Source organism: Tamandua tetradactyla, chromosome 20, assembly GCF_023851605.1.
Source record: "Tamandua tetradactyla isolate mTamTet1 chromosome 20, mTamTet1.pri, whole genome shotgun sequence".
NCBI classification, from domain to species: Eukaryota; Metazoa; Chordata; class Mammalia; order Pilosa; family Myrmecophagidae; genus Tamandua; species Tamandua tetradactyla.
The window spans coordinates 28,490,664-28,506,462 of record NC_135346.1 but is presented as its reverse complement, the minus strand read 5'-3'; the positions used below and the strand labels follow the sequence as shown (position 1 = coordinate 28,506,462).

Genomic DNA, 15,799 nt, shown 5'->3' with positions numbered 1-15,799 from the left:
GAAGGGAAATCAGAAAGACATCTGACTTTTCATAATGTTAACCTAATCTTCTTAGCAATGTGGTTGGGGGGTGCAGTGTTACAATTAATATCTACTAGAGATCTGGCTCTCCTAAATAAAGCACATGGTAAAAATATGTAGAAGGATGGATCATATAAAAATTATAAATTGGATCATGTTATAAATTCATTTACTCATTAAACACTTATTGAATATTAATATGCCCCATGTACTAAGCTGGGTGTTGGACTCTGTATTCTTTGAGTGTGGAAACAAATGGAAGAGAGAGATAGTAATTAAATAGTCATACCTAGGTATATAATCATGTTTCCAGAGACAAGGTCAGGAAACAACATGGTTCCCTTAGATCTTATAACAAATATCTCTCACATGCAGTGATGATCATGAAGGGTTTCCTAAGGAAGTGAGACTTAAACTGAGATCTGAAAAACGAAAACAAAAAAATGATGAGGTGATTAAACATGAGAAATTTCAAGTGAAGGGGAAGAGGCATTTCAAGTTGAGTGACGGCATTTACACAAGCCCTGTGTCAGGCATCCCTTGTTGCAGCAATGAAGAAGGTCAAAGTGGCTGGAAAGCAAATGAGAGTCAGGAAAGGAAGGCAAGTCCTACACCTTGAAGGATGTCAAAGGCCATGGTCAGAATATTATTCCTAACTCTAAGATCAATGGAAGGCTACGCTAGGGTTTTAAGCATTAGAATGAGAGCAGTCAATTTTTCAGTTTGGAATGCTCACCTGGCTGCTGTGCAGACAAAACTGAGGAGTCCAGAGAAGAAGCAGGAAGCCTGCTAGGATGCTATTGTAAGAGATGAAAGCAATATGGACAAGAGAAGTGTCAGTACAGTTGGAGGGATGTGGGAAGACTTAAGAGAATTTTAGGAGGTGAGGTTGGCAGTCGTGGCGATGGGTTGGATCTGGTGTGTCAGGGAGAAGAAAGTACCAAGAATGACTCTGAGGTTCTAATGCAGCAGGATGCATGGTGGTGCCATTCATGGAGATGGAACACACTGGACACAAAACAGCCCAATTCCTTTCCTGGGCTCTTAAAATAAAAACAGTGTCCATCTCCATGGTACCCAACATATGAACTTACCTCAGGCTGCCTGTCTAGCTCACCACCATGCTGGTGGCCCCTCCCTGTGGCTTTCTCTGTGTCTGAATTTCTTCAGTTTATAAAGGACTCCCCTGTAATTTAGATTAAGACGCATTCAGTTGGTCCACACTTTAACTAAAGATAACATCTTCAAGAGCTCCTATTTATTTACAATGAGTTCACACCCATGGGAATGGAGATTGAAATTAAGAACAGGTCTAAATTTTGGCATTTAATTCAGTTTATCACAAATCACTTCCCTCTAGTCCTGACCCTCTCCTTAAACCCTGACAGCCACAAATCTATCTCCATTTCTATAATTTCATACTTCAAGTATATTATACAAATATAATTACAGAGCACACAGTAGTTAACCTTTGGGACTGGCTTTTTTTTTACTCGGCATATTCTCTGAAGATAAATCCAGATTGTTGCGTGAATCAGCAGTTTGTTTCTTTTTATTACATATAGCATTCCATGGTCTGGACATATAGCAGTTTAACCATTGTGTTTAGCCATTCACCCATTGAAAGACATTGAGGTTATTTCCAATTTGAGGCAAATAAATTGCTATAAACATTTGTATACAGGTTTTTGTGTGAACCCAAGTTTTCATTTATCTGGAATAAGTGCCCAGTAATGCAAGTGCTTGGTTGTACCATACTTGAAGGTTTCATTTTTAAAGAAACGGTCAAACTGTTTTCCAGAATGACTATACCACTTATATTCTCATCAGCCATGTATGAATAGTCTAATTTCTCTATATCCTACTCAATATTTAGTGTTTTTGCTTTTATATCAATGTTTATCATCAATTTCTGCCTAGCTTCCAAACATTATCTGTCCTTAAATTCTCTCTTAATTCAACACTCTTAACACATCCCTAGAACAAACCTCCAGCCCCAATTAATTGCCATATATATTGATTACCATGTCTCAGAGCTTGATGATACAGAAATCAATCCTCAGTCTTTTCCAGTTAGCACTATGAATGAAAGCATAGAATCAGCTTTCTCAATATGCAAAATATACCAATCTGAGAGAGATGAATAGCTTAATAGTGCAACTGATGGCAGAAAACAAAGGGATCAACCTAATAAGATAAAACTTAATGGGGACAAATCTATTTATTTAATAAATTGAACCAGCACTGACTACCGTCAGGCTCTATGCTATACACTGGAGATACAGACATAAATAAGATAGGGCCCTATACTTTTGGGTAAAACAGTCTAGTAAGAAGAATGAAAATAAGTATGTCTAGAGCTATGTTATGAATATGTATGTTGCTTTTAAATAGTGTCTTTGTTAAAAATTGGCACTGGGAAACTATCAAAGATTTTGGCACTGGGGTATGATTTTTGTATTTTAGGAAACCACTTTTTGTGCCATGTGCCTGATGGATTGGAGGGGATCAGGTTTGGAGTTACAGAGGTCATCTGCGAGATTGACACACTATTGCAGTGACTGATGACAAGGTTTTGAGAAGAGCAGTAGCAGGAGAGATAATAAAAAATATATGCAATAGATAAGAAAATATTTATAATGAAAAGGGGTTGCTCATTCATTAGAAGGTAAAGCTGAGGAAAGAGAGCACTTAGGATTATTTCCATGTTTCTGACCCAGGCAACCAGATTATAATTTGTGCTATAATTTGAGCTAAGAAATAGGGGCATAGATGCTTGTTTTAAGGGAAGATAAAGAGTTCAGGTGGCACTCTGTTGAGTTGAACATTAAAAGGGGCATCTGGGGCAGGCCACGGTGGCTCAGCAGGCAGAATTTTTTCCTGCCATGCTGGAGACCCGGGCTGCATTCCCAGTGCCTGCCCATGCAAAAAAAAGATGTGGGGGGGGGGGACATCTGGTGGAAGTATCTTGTTGGTAACCGAATGTATAGAGATGTAAACTGTAGCTATAGATTTTGGAGTTTGCATCATGGAAGAGATATTGGCAGCTATATATGAACGCCCATAATAGAGGTTATATATAAGTGAAAAAAGAAAAGAAATCAAATTTAGAAACTTTGGAAGGCACCAACATTCAGGGAATATCATAAAAAGAAGGTCGGTTTAAAGAAACTGAGAAATATGGTCAAGTAGTAGAGAGGAAAGCAGGAATGGGGAAAAGACAGCAAATGATTCAAAAGAGAAGAAAATTTCAGGTAGAATTAAGACATCTCAAGTGGAAGTTCCTTTGAAGAGGTCAAACAATAGGGTAAATTAAATTATATTAACCCATATTTGGTGCCCTCACTGCAGAAGCATCATACAGCGCCTTCCAAATAAGTCAGGCATGGTTGTGTGATTTGCTTTGGCCAATGAAACATGTCTGGAAGTGAAGTATATCATATCCAAACAGAAGCTGTAAAAGTTGGCCCATGACCCCTACATCATGATGATTAGCAGTGTTCCAAACAAAGACTGTGCCACCATTTCTGGATCACAGAATTCACACAACATGGGGAGGAACTATAGGTAACCCAAGAAAACCACATAGTGTGGGGAACAATTAAAATGTTGTGGAAGTAAGGCCCTAGAGATTTGGGGTTGTTTCTTACTACAGAGGTATAATCTAACCTAGTCTCACAGACACAGGTAAGGAGAAGAATGAAGACAGGAAGTTTCATGAAATGAAATATGATAACCAAGAAATAGCAAATTGTGAAATCAAGATAACCTTCATAGAGGAGATAACATTTAACATTGTATCTGTACGTATGATGGTTAAGTTCATATGTCAACTTGGCTAGGTTATGACATCCAGTTGTTTGGCCAAGCAATCACTGGCCTGATTGTTACTGTGAAGGTATTTCATAGATTTAAATCATGAGTCAGTTGAATGCCTCTATCACTGATTGCATCTATAATCAACTAAGGAGATTGACTTTAACAAGAGAAGACTCCTCATCCAACAAGTTGATGTCCTTAAAGAGAGAATGATAATTTCAGCAATCAGAAATAATTTCTATCTTTATTTTAGCCAGCCAACTTCTCCTGGAGAATTCATTAAAACCTTCACCAAAGTTCTTAATTTGCTGTCTGTTTTTTGGGGTTAGGATTTGCCAATCCTCAAAGTCACATGAGCCAGTTCTTATAATAAATCTCTTGGTATTTACATATATGTCCATCCTGTTGGTTCTGTTTCTCTGGACAATCCTGACTGATGCACCAGGGAATAGAAATTACTCTAAGTATTTACAACACAGAGAATATAATGCAAAGAACAGATTAAATGGATGATAGAAGAGCTAAAAAGACAAATGGGTGATAGGAAGATAACCTAGAAACTTGCCAACAGCAGGAACCCTTACTAACCTTGAGTATACAGGCAAAGAAAAGAGGTGGTGTAATCAGAGCCCAGGTACCAGAGTAACTTGGTAGAAGCTGGAACCAATACAAGCCTGTCCATTGGGACATGGAAACTCAGAGATGGTGTAGTCACTTCTAGAGACTCCTCAAAAGATAGAGAGGATATGGGAGAGAATATCTAGATCCCATATAATCAATAAAGGTTTAATATCCAGAATATATTAAAAAATCATTCCACTTAAAAGCAAACAAACAAACAACCCAATTTAAAAATGCTTGAACAGACATCTCTCCAAAGAAGATATATAGATGGCCAGAAAGCACATGAAAAGATGCTCAACATCATTAACCATCAGAGAAATGCAAACCAAAACCACAATGAGATGCCATTTTACATTCACTAGAATGGCTGCTATTAAAAAAAAAGAAAGAAACATAAGTGTTGGAGAAGATGTGGAGAAATAAGAACATTCATTCATTGCTCATGGCAATATAAAATGGTGCAATAACTGTTGAAGACAATTTAACAGTTCCTCAAAAAGTTAGGTACAGAACTACCATATGACCAGGCAATACTATTATTAAGTATATTCCCAAAAGAACTGAAAGCAGGGACTCAAATTGATATTTGCACATCTATATTCACAGTGGCATTACTCACAATTGCCAGAAGATGGAAGCAATCCAAGTGTCCATCAATGGATGAAAGATAAATAAAATGTGGTATTTATATATAAATGGAATATTATTCAGCTATAAAAAAGAATGCAGTCCAGATACATGTGACAACATAGACCAACGATGAAGACATCAAGTTGAGTGAAATAAACCAGACACAAAAGGACAAACCACCAAAACGTGGAAATCAGCCCTAAAGACAGCTGACAAAAGGACTTGAGAAACACAACCTGAAATGCTCTGCATCATGTCTCCTTCTACCCTCAATACAGAGGGTGAGGAATAGATCTGGGAACAAACAGTCCCAAGACTGGCCCAATAGCAGATATGAAGGCAGGCCATGGCAGGCATTGTAGGTGGACTGAAACCTGATTTTTTGTAATGGTATGTAAGTGCTGGCAAGAAAGGGAATTGGTTAGTTTTTCTGTGTGGCTGGAACTAGAGCACATAAGAAGAAAGATACATTAATGAGACTAGATATGTAAGCAAGGGCCAGATCTTGAAGGACCTTGTATGCCATATCAAGGAACTTGAAATCTATCTTACAGGTGCCATAATATAATAAGAATTATGTTTTGGAAAGATAATTCTTCCATCATTGTAGAATACACAGTGGGGAATAGGAAAGAATAGTTCAGAACCCATTTGCCTAAGGATGATGTAGTAAAGGCCAAACTTAGAAGAAGGGTATGTGATCACTCTGATGGTCTTCATATAATCACAATCTTTTCAGCAACGAGAGTTCTGATGAGAGACTCCAAACCAATGGAGTTAGTAAGACCCTAGACTTGTTAGAGAATACTTTGAAAATTCGTTCACATTTTACCTTTTAAAATGTCTTTAGAAGTGAGGTAGACTAGAAAAGTGAGGGGCCTGAGACACCGTGAGATAAAAAACAGTTGAGTGGAGATGAGAATGTTTAGTTTAGAGATAAGGAAAGGGGAAGGAAGCAGCATAAGTCTTACATAAATGTTGGGTTTATCTTTATAACAAGAGCTTTCTGGAGTTTATGACCCAAGTGGAAAATTACCTCGTTAGGCCTCTCCGAATAGATCTCACCAAAATAAAAATAGGACAAACCAAAATTCTACTGAATTGCTTTATTCATTCTTTTCAGGGATCACCACATTTGAAGATGTTTAGTTTATAATTGCATGAAAAGAATTTCAGCCAGGGAGAATGGGCGCATCCTCTGCCTTCCACGTCTGCTTCGCTTCTGGTCATACCAAGTGGGATAGGGCTTCCTGAAAGGTAGAAGGACAATAATAGTAAGAGCAGCTCACATGTAATTAGCATCTTCTACAAAAGAGGTTAACCCTCACTATCCTGTTTAGACACCATTTTATTGACAGGAAACAAAGTCTTGGAATGGCTGAGACTAGAGATAGTAAATAGGAAAGTCATATAAACCAGAATACAGGTCTTCCATTATGCAAAAATCCTTCTGTAAATGTAGAAATGGCACATTCCTTGAGATCCTAGAATCTGTGCATATAACTTAACTCTGTCAGTTAAAGAGAAATGCACATTTACAAGTAAGAATAGGATGGGGTAGGAGAGGGGTGGGAGGAGGGTGGGAAGAGTAGGCTTTCAGTGTGACGAACTGCCCCCCTTGACAAATTAACTCCTAAAACTATAATTACCAGCAGTTTCTTCACTGATTCAGAAGCCTCTGGTCCCAGTTCATTCACACACTTCCTTAGTCCTTCTACAAGGTGCTCAACAGAAATGCCAAGAGTTTTCAGAAGAAGCTTTAATGGATCCATGAAGGGAAGAACATTATCCAACGGTAAGGGTAAGACATTGTTGACAGGACGAGCCAAACTACTGATGAGGAAGGCACTCACTGAAGAGCAAAAGATAAACCAAATAAAGCATGCACATGTCATCTGTCTTCATTCTATGACCTAATTACCCCCCACTCTGTCTATTTATGCCTCCATTCTGTCCTCTCTCATCTTGATTTCTCATGGAACCTTTGCACTTCCTGCCCCATGTCCATAGAACTTTCTGTCCTCATATAGCTATGTATCTTTCTTCCTTACTTTATTCAGTCTCTTCTCAAATTTTATATCTTCAGAGACCTGTAGTGGCCACTGAATCTAAAATAGCCCTGTCTGTCACTCTATTTCTTTATCCATCTTTGTTTTCCTTCATAGTCCTTACCACTGCCTAAAAGGTAAATCTTTTCTTTTTCTCTCTCATCTTAAAAATGTAGGCTCTATAAGAAAAAAGTATTTGTGTTTTGTTCATGCTGTATCCCCCTGTACACCAGACTCTGGCAAATAATAAGTTCTGGTGGTTGACTGAATAGGGGGTGCTTTGCTTTTGGTCATTTTCAAACAAGGGAATTCACCCTCTGTCCATGGCTTTGAGGCTGAATAGGTGATGTTATACTGAATCTCCACTCAGAGACATGAACACATTCAACCATGGCCCAAGAAATGGCTCCCAACCAGTTCAACTTAAGGCCACAAACATAATCAAGTATCAACTCTATGCCAGTTGCAGCGTATACGTGGAAGAAGGCAAGATGCTGCATTCAGAGGACTAGCAGTCTGGTGGGCAATAAAGATCTATTTTTGCTGCAGTGAGGTATGTGCTATGCTACCATTATGGACAAAGCTCTGAAGAAGCACAAAGGAAGTGATGACTAATTCTAATGGAGAAGGTTATTGCAGAAGTCTACCCAGAGGAGATGATTCTGGAGCTGTGTCTTGAGATAAATGTCAGAATAACATCAAATAAAGAAGGGGGCAGCATTTTAAGAGGAAGATTAGGAAAGGCACTGGGATGCTAGGATCAAAGTGTGTTCACAGAATGGTGAGCCTTCTGCCCAGAGTGGTCAGAGTGCAGAAGTGCAGTATAGTAGGGTGGGCAAGTGAGTGGGAAGGGGAAAAAGAAGGAGAGGCTGCAAAAACTAGGTGAGGTTTTGAATGCCATTCCATGGGGTTTGCTTGTTTGTTTGTTTATTTATTTATTTATTTATTTATGTTTTGAGGGCGATGGGGATCCATCAAGGCTTTTAAAAGGGTCATTTGCTTTTTGCATCTTTGACTTTAGAAAGACAGTTTTCACCTTAGAGGATGGATCATAGGAAAAGAATAGAGCTTGGAAAAATACAAATGATAGATATTTTTACGAAAACATGTGCAGATGTATAAAAACATGAACATGTGTGGATACACATGTCCTCCTGCTGGCTAAAGCACTACCAGGGGCCATTTTCCTTTGGAATTCTTATTTTCCCTTCATATCCTAAAAATATAGCCTCTGTACCTGCCTTCCCTTTGTCTTCTACCACTTATTTCCTCTCCAAAATTCTCTTCCAGATTTTGTAGGTTAGTCCAGAGTGATGCCCTGATAAATCCCAGAGTGATGTGAACAGTGAATAAAAAAGTATTTGCAAAGTCCCCTTGGGGGAATGGCAAGAAAGGGGAAAATTCAACTTCCCCATGTGAAGAATTCCTAATAGTCTCACAAGCAGTGGGGACAACCAAAGCAATAGGCCGAGCCCTCAATCTTGGGGTTTGCTCATATGAAACTTATCACCTCAAAGGATAGGCTAAGCCTACTTATAATTAGGCCTAAGAGTCACCCCCAGAGAACCTCTTTTGTTGCTCAGATGTATTCTTTCCCTCTCAGCCAACACAACAAGCAAACTCACTGCCCTCCCCCTCTCTATATGGGACATGACTCCCAGGGGTGTAAACCTTCCTGGCAGCATGGGACAAAAATCCTATAATGAGCTGGGACTCAGCATCAAGGGATTGAGAAAACCTTCTTGACCAAAAGTGGTAAGAGAGAAATGAGACAAAATAAAGTGTCAATGGCTAAGAGATTACAAACAGAGTCAAGAGATTATCCTGGAGGTTACTCTTACGCATTATTTAATATCACCTTTTTTAATTAAGGCTTATCGGAGAGGCTGGAGGGAAGTGCCTGAAAATGTAGAGCTGTGTTCCAGTAGCCATGATTCTTGAAGATGATTGTAGAATGATATAGCTTTCAAAATGTGACCATATGATTGTGAAAACCTTGTGTCTGATGCTCCTTTTATCTATGGTATGGACAGATGAGTAAAACATATGGATTAAAAATAAATAAATAAAAGGGGGAACAAATGTTAAAATAAATTTAGTAGATTGAAATGCTAGTGATCAATGAAAGGGAGTGATAAGGGGTATAGAAAAAAACAGGGGAAAGAAAGGCTTAAATATATTGGATAGATGGAAATATTAGCAGTCAATGACAGGGAGAGGTAAGGGGTATAGTATGTATAAGTCTTTTTTTTCTTTTTATTTCTTTTCTGAATTGATGCAAATGTTCTAAGAAATGGTCATGGTAATGAATATACAAAGAAAAAAGTTCTTTCCCAGAGTGAGGCTATTTTTTTTTCACCACCTCATTTCTTTCTGCTGTCATCCCTGCTCATAGATACTTGTTCCTGGCTACTAAAAAGCAACAAAAATAACCAAAACTGGTGAAGTTATAAATTCTTCCAAAAATTCAATAAAAATCACAAGTCAAAGTTGCCAGTATAGATGTTGGCAGCACCCATTTCCTCATAAATGTTTCTTCCTCATTCTTATTTTTAGACCCTTTGGTGAATGTCTTCTCCACAACATACATATATATTCCTGGGAGAAGACCCTTAAAGCTTCCTGTTTTCTGAATAAGCAGTGGCCACCATGAAACATTTTTCATATGCACCCAAATATATCTTCCTATTAGTTAAAATGACACCTTTTTAAAAGAATGGATCAATTCCCACTCTCCTCCAAGAAGTAAGATTCTATGCCTCTACTTGGGAATTGAACTTTTTCCACTCAGTGCTCCCACAGAACTTTATCTGTAGAACTTATTCTGCATTTATAGCAGTCTGGCATTGTAGTAACTTCTGTAGAAATCTTATACCCCTTGCCAGACTATAAGCACCATGAAGACGATGTTTATGTCTGATTCATGCCTGAATCTTCCCATTCTCATCCAGTATCCACTAGGTTGTAGCCATTATATATCAAGTAAATGAACAGGTAAATGTAGCTGTGACTCAGGAGAACCAACCTGGAAACCTAGCTGATTGGAAAAGATAGCAATGATAATTTCCAAAGCACATACAAAAGAAGTTACAAAGTCATATTTTGACTCAAGATTAAGGAAAAGTAATGGTGACCAGTGTCCAACAATGAACATCCTCAATGGTAGTTGGTTCACTTCCCATTTAGGATGTATTAGGGGAGGACTTATATTGGGTTAGAGCTTGGGTCTAGAGGACACCTAAAATCTCTCCCAACCTTACTGTTGTATGGTTATAAAACCCCCTCCATCCCCCATCCCTCTCTAAGCCTACACAGTAAGTAAACTCACTGGCCTCCCTGCCTGCCCCTCCTCCCCCCCCCCCCCACCAATGTGGGACATCACTGCCAGGGGTAAAAATCTCCCTGGTAACATGGGATAGAAACCTGAGAATGAACTAGAACTTGGCATCAAAGGATTGAGAAAACCTTATTGACCAAAAGGGGGAAGAGAGAAATGAGGCAAAATAAAGTGTCAATGACTAAGAGATTTCAAACAGTCAAGAAGTTATCCTGGAGATTATTCTCACACATTATATAGATATCCTTTTTTAGTTTATGGTGTATTAGAGTGGCTATAGGGAAATACCTGAAATTGTAGAGCTGTGTTCCAGTAGCCTTGTTTCTTGAAGATGATTGTATAATGATATAACTTTTGCTATAATGTGACTGTGTGATTGTGAAAACCTTGTGTCTGATGCTCCCTTTATGTAGGGTATGGACAAATGAGTAAAAGATATGGATAAGAAATAAACAAATAATAAGGGGAACAAAGGTTAAAATAAATTGAGTAGATTGAAATACTAGTGGTCAGTGAGAGGGAGGGGTAAGGGGTATGGCATGTATGAGATTTTTCTTTTTTCTTTCTTTTGCTGGAGATGTGCAAACGTTCAAAAAAAGTGATCATGGTGATGAATACACAACTATGTGATGATATTGTGAGCCATTGATTGTAACCATGTCAAGAATGTTTGTATGTCAAGGATGTTTGTATGTTTGTTTATTGTTTACAATAAAAATATAAATGAAAAATAAATAAAACCCCCTCCGCCATATTCCACTGTTGGTGAGCTTAGACTTACTATTATGTCCCTAGTAACAGAAATGCAGAGAAATATCATATAATCCAGACTACTTACCAGAGTAACTGCAAATGCCAATGGTCATCAACAGGAAGACAGTTACCAGCTTCATCACAGATATCTATGATGCTTACCTGGAGTTTAAAATAGAACTGGGAAACCCAGTAAATTCAATGAACCAGCACAAAGCCTGAGAGCTAGATTTGCACACATACATTTATCCACCCAGTGAGGATATGAATTTCAGCTACCACCACTTGACTCGCCCCACCAGAGAAGAGCTTGAGGGTCAAGTTACCTCACTAAACAAATGGGAGGTTTTTCCTCTCTCTCATGTTCCCATGAGAAACAAAGCACTGAACTGAAGCACCCTCAAGGACATCTTACGCAAACCCTTGCACAAAGGTGGAAGACAAAAAACCCCTAAGAGCCCTTCTCCTGGAAAAACACTGAAAAGAAGTGGAGGTTTTGCACTGGAATTTAAAGGAGTGACAAGTTTTGTTTTGCTTTTGTCCTCTTGTTTTTCTATTCATGTAAAGTTTGGAGACTCACATTATCCAGATGGATATGCAACTACCCTGTTGTAAGAAGTAACCTGGAGATTATATTAGCCCTGGTATAACACAAGTCAGCTTAATGATTTTCAGTGCAATATTTCTCTGCATTTTATTTCCCTTCCCTCCCCTTCATATAACTACTGTGGCAAGATCTCTATTTCCTTTTCCAGTGCCTTCCACTTTGGGAGTCCCCACTGTCTTCTTTGTGCTCTCATATACAGAATGACAGACATAGGGTTTGGAATCAAAATACCTTTCAGAGAGTGGGAGAAACAGCAAAGGTGATGGCAGAGTTATACAGAGTAGGTAGGGTTTGTTTAACAGATGAGTATGAATGCTGAATCATTACATTGATATTTCTTTTAGTCTCCAATACTTTAGAGCACCTAGAAGTAAAAACCTAAAATTGTGGAATTGTAACCCATACCAAACTCTGAAAGCTGATCTACAGTTAATTGTTGGGATACACTTTGAAATGTATTGCTTTTTTTGTATATATGTTATTTATCATGAAAAAGAGGAGTATAAAAGAGAAGATAGGTTTTAACAAATGAATATGACTGCTGAATCGTTATATTGATATTTCTTTTGGTCTCTAGTGTCTTGGAGCAGCTAGAAGAAAAAAACAAAAAATTGTGGACCTGTAACCCGTATCAAACTTTAAAATCTATTCTATAACTTCTTATTAAAATGTACTTGGAAATGTATTGCTTTTTTGTATATATGTTATATTTTACAATAAAAAAGTTAAAAAACATTTAAATGCCTCCTAGAAATACAGGTTTCAATATGCATTAGTTGCACAATGTTGGATTACATACTCTTATCTGTACTAATTAGTCTTCTCATCTAAAATGGGAACATTAGTAGCAGGGCCCCCTAGGGTATATGAACCTGAGAAAATTTTTTTTTTGCAAGGGCATTGTCGACATAAATAATATGAGTCCCTCAAACTATGCATTGCAGAACCATCTGGCAGGCCAATCTCATGCAGTCATACAGAAGAAATTCTGTGCTGGCCTGTGGGAACAGACTATCTGACACACAGCTCACCTGGAACCAGGGTTCATTCATGGGGCCCCAGGATAACCCTATAGGCGCAATCCTGACAGTTATTGAAGCATCTAGTCTACTCCATATTCAAAACAGAGAGTAAGAGAGTACTTCAAAGGGGAGAAATGGGGATCAGGGCCTGATAGGTCCCCGACCCAGCTCAGTGCTCCCTGGCCAAATGGCCCTGCTGGCTCTGCCATCCGCAACACTGGAAATAGATTCAGAAAATTTCAAGGAAGACAAGCCAAGTACAGAGCCCCCCAAAGTACTCTGGGCCTCCCAAAGTACAGAGAGAAGCATAGGTGCCTGCTTACCCTGTCTGAGGGTGGTCCTACCATGGTACTGTTATGAAGATTTAATAAAGTTACGCAGAGAAAGCATACAACCATGCAAACCAAGATTAATACTGAATAAATGTCATCTGCTATCAATCCTATAAGCTATCAAATTTAACTACCATTTCTTTATCTTGTTGCAGTTTATAAAGTTGCAGGAAGAACATCATATATAAGCCCAATCCTGTCACTTCTACTGCTTTCTTTTCTCCTTGGTATTGCCACCTGTGCCAGTGGTAACAATGTGCTAAAATTCTCAAAGTCCCAAGGTTTTTGTGCCAAAGTGGTAGGTGGCGTGTTGACATTTTTAATTATTATGTTATGATCTCTTTTGGGATAGTAAACCCATCCTGTCCTGAATCTGTGCTTGCCATTTATCAGTTTTCTTTCAAATTCATTATCTGCACATATGCTCCTCTACTCTGTATTACAGAGAGTAGAGTTTTCTCAGGCTCTCTTGCCATCTACTTCTGGTTAGGTTCAGCCACTGGAAGCCATTGGTAAAAACTTGGAAAGAGAGAGAGGAAGGGAGAAACCTAGGTATTTCCCATGTTTTCATTCTCTGTTGCTCTAGCTCCTTCCAGAAACCCCCCCCCCCTCCCCTGCCACCTGTGACCCCTCCCTGGCCATGGAGACCCACTATTGTTTCAGCTTCTACTGTATTACCTCAGCTCCCAGGCCCCATCTCCTCACTCAGTCCCTTCTAGCCTAGAAACAGCAGCAGCTTTCTACATTTGCTCATCCCAGGATTGAATCACCTTTCCCTGGTTGTTTTTACTGCATTTCCAGCAGCTTGTAAATTATCCTCCACATTAAATTCTTCCTTTTTGATCACCTAGTGTGGTTTTGATTGTCTGGCTGGACTCTGACTGATAGCACATCCTAAAATGTTGCATAGCTTTTAGTATAAAAGCCTTTCAATTGTTAAACATAGCCGCCTCTCACACGTGTGCCAAGGCATGAGCCCATGAAGCACAGGACCAGGACCTATGCAAGAGAAACACTGGATTGCACAAGCACAAGCAGAAATTCATCTCCCTTCCAAACCCACAAGTGCTGGTACTCTCAAGCATGTCTGCCAGGTTTCTTAGTCTTGGGGAGTGAGTTCTTTCCCAGGAGGTTCCTTAGCCCCTCTGCAAATAGATCTACGAAGGACCTCCCTAGAAGTTCCCCAGACGTGCAGAAATGCCAACACCTAGTAGTAGACATGGTTGTTTCAGATTAAAGACTCAAATTTGCTCCACACAAAACACACACTCACATACACCCCTAGATATGCACATGCTCGCACATATCTGCACAGTAATATGTGCCTATGTGCATGAACAAACACACACACACACACACAAACCTAGCAGACACTATCCTTTTCAAACATTTGCTCAATAAATGCTTACTGTGTGCCAGACAACATGCCAGAAACTAGGACTAGGGCAGTAAACTAAGCAAGAAATTTCTTGCCCTCATAGAGCTGACAGAATAATGGGGTAAACAGCCAAGAAAAGGGTAATCAAACAAGGAAAGAGAAAAACTAGTGGTAACTGTTATTTAGAAACAAATAGGGTGCTAAAATAGAGAGCCAGTGGATTGAGGTTCAGGCTTTGAAAGAGCTCTGCCTTGGCTACTTCCATGCTTTTGAAGTTTTGAGTCCCCCAGGCTTTCCTTGAGCCTTTGTTATGGTGCTGATACATCCTCATTTGCATTATAATTATTTGTCTTTCCTCCCAGGATGAGTCAGTCTTGTTCATCTTTGGATCCCAACACACCTAATAATATCATTAGGAAACACTTATCAGTGCCAGACATTCCACCATGCACACAGTATCCGTTTCATTCTCACAGAACCCCTAACACAAGCGCTTTTGTCTTCTTTATACAAGTGGGAAATCTGAAGCTGGAAACAATGAATTAACTTCAAGGCCATTTAGCTATAATAAGTAACATAATCAGAACATGAATCCTTTCCATAGCTGATTTGTATTTCTTTACTTTTAAACAGTATGTGCTTCCTGTAAGCATTTATTAAGTAAATTAATTCTTGAAGAGAAATGAAGCAAAAAGAAAATGAATGTCAATATTTCTAGGTTAATTTTAATGTGCTTTTCAAACGGATGTTTGCAAACATTGAATTTATAATCAGAGTAGAAATTCAGTTAGCCATTTAACAGTATTTATTGGGCATGTTTGGTGTATCCATCTGTGACAGGTTTTGGGAATACCACACTAACACAAGCAGGCATGGCCCCTGCCCTCATTTTAATTCCATTAAAGGAAACTATTAGAAGCAAGTGTGGTAGTTAGATTCAGTTGTCAACTTGGCCAGGTGAACATACCTAGTTCTGTTGCTGCAGACATGAGCTAATGGTACGTGAACCTCATCTGTTGCTGATTTACAACTGCAGTCGGCTAGGAGGCGTGTCTGCTGCTATGAGTGGCGTTTGACTTAATTGGCTGGTGCTTAAATGAGAGAATGCAATGTAGCACAGCCTAAGCAGCTCGGCATTCCTCATCTCAGCACTCGCAGCTCAGCCCAGGCCTTTGGAGATACAGAAAGAACTCAGCCCGGGGAAAGTTGTTGGAACCCAGAGGCCTGG

General features: G+C 39.1%; 1 protein-coding gene across 1 annotated transcript; it reads right to left on the bottom strand.

The window, feature by feature from the left end:
- Nucleotides 1-6,185: 6,185 nt before the first annotated feature.
- Nucleotides 6,186-11,498, bottom strand: SCGB3A2 (secretoglobin family 3A member 2). Its single transcript, XM_077138063.1, has 3 exons — nt 11,318-11,498; nt 6,744-6,946; nt 6,186-6,344 (listed from the first exon to the last, which is right to left on the bottom strand). Exons 1-3 carry the CDS (start codon nt 11,370-11,372, stop codon nt 6,321-6,323), a joined length of 282 nt encoding a protein of 93 aa, XP_076994178.1. The 5' UTR covers nt 11,373-11,498; the 3' UTR covers nt 6,186-6,320.
- Between the last annotated feature and the right edge of the window lie 4,301 nt (nt 11,499-15,799).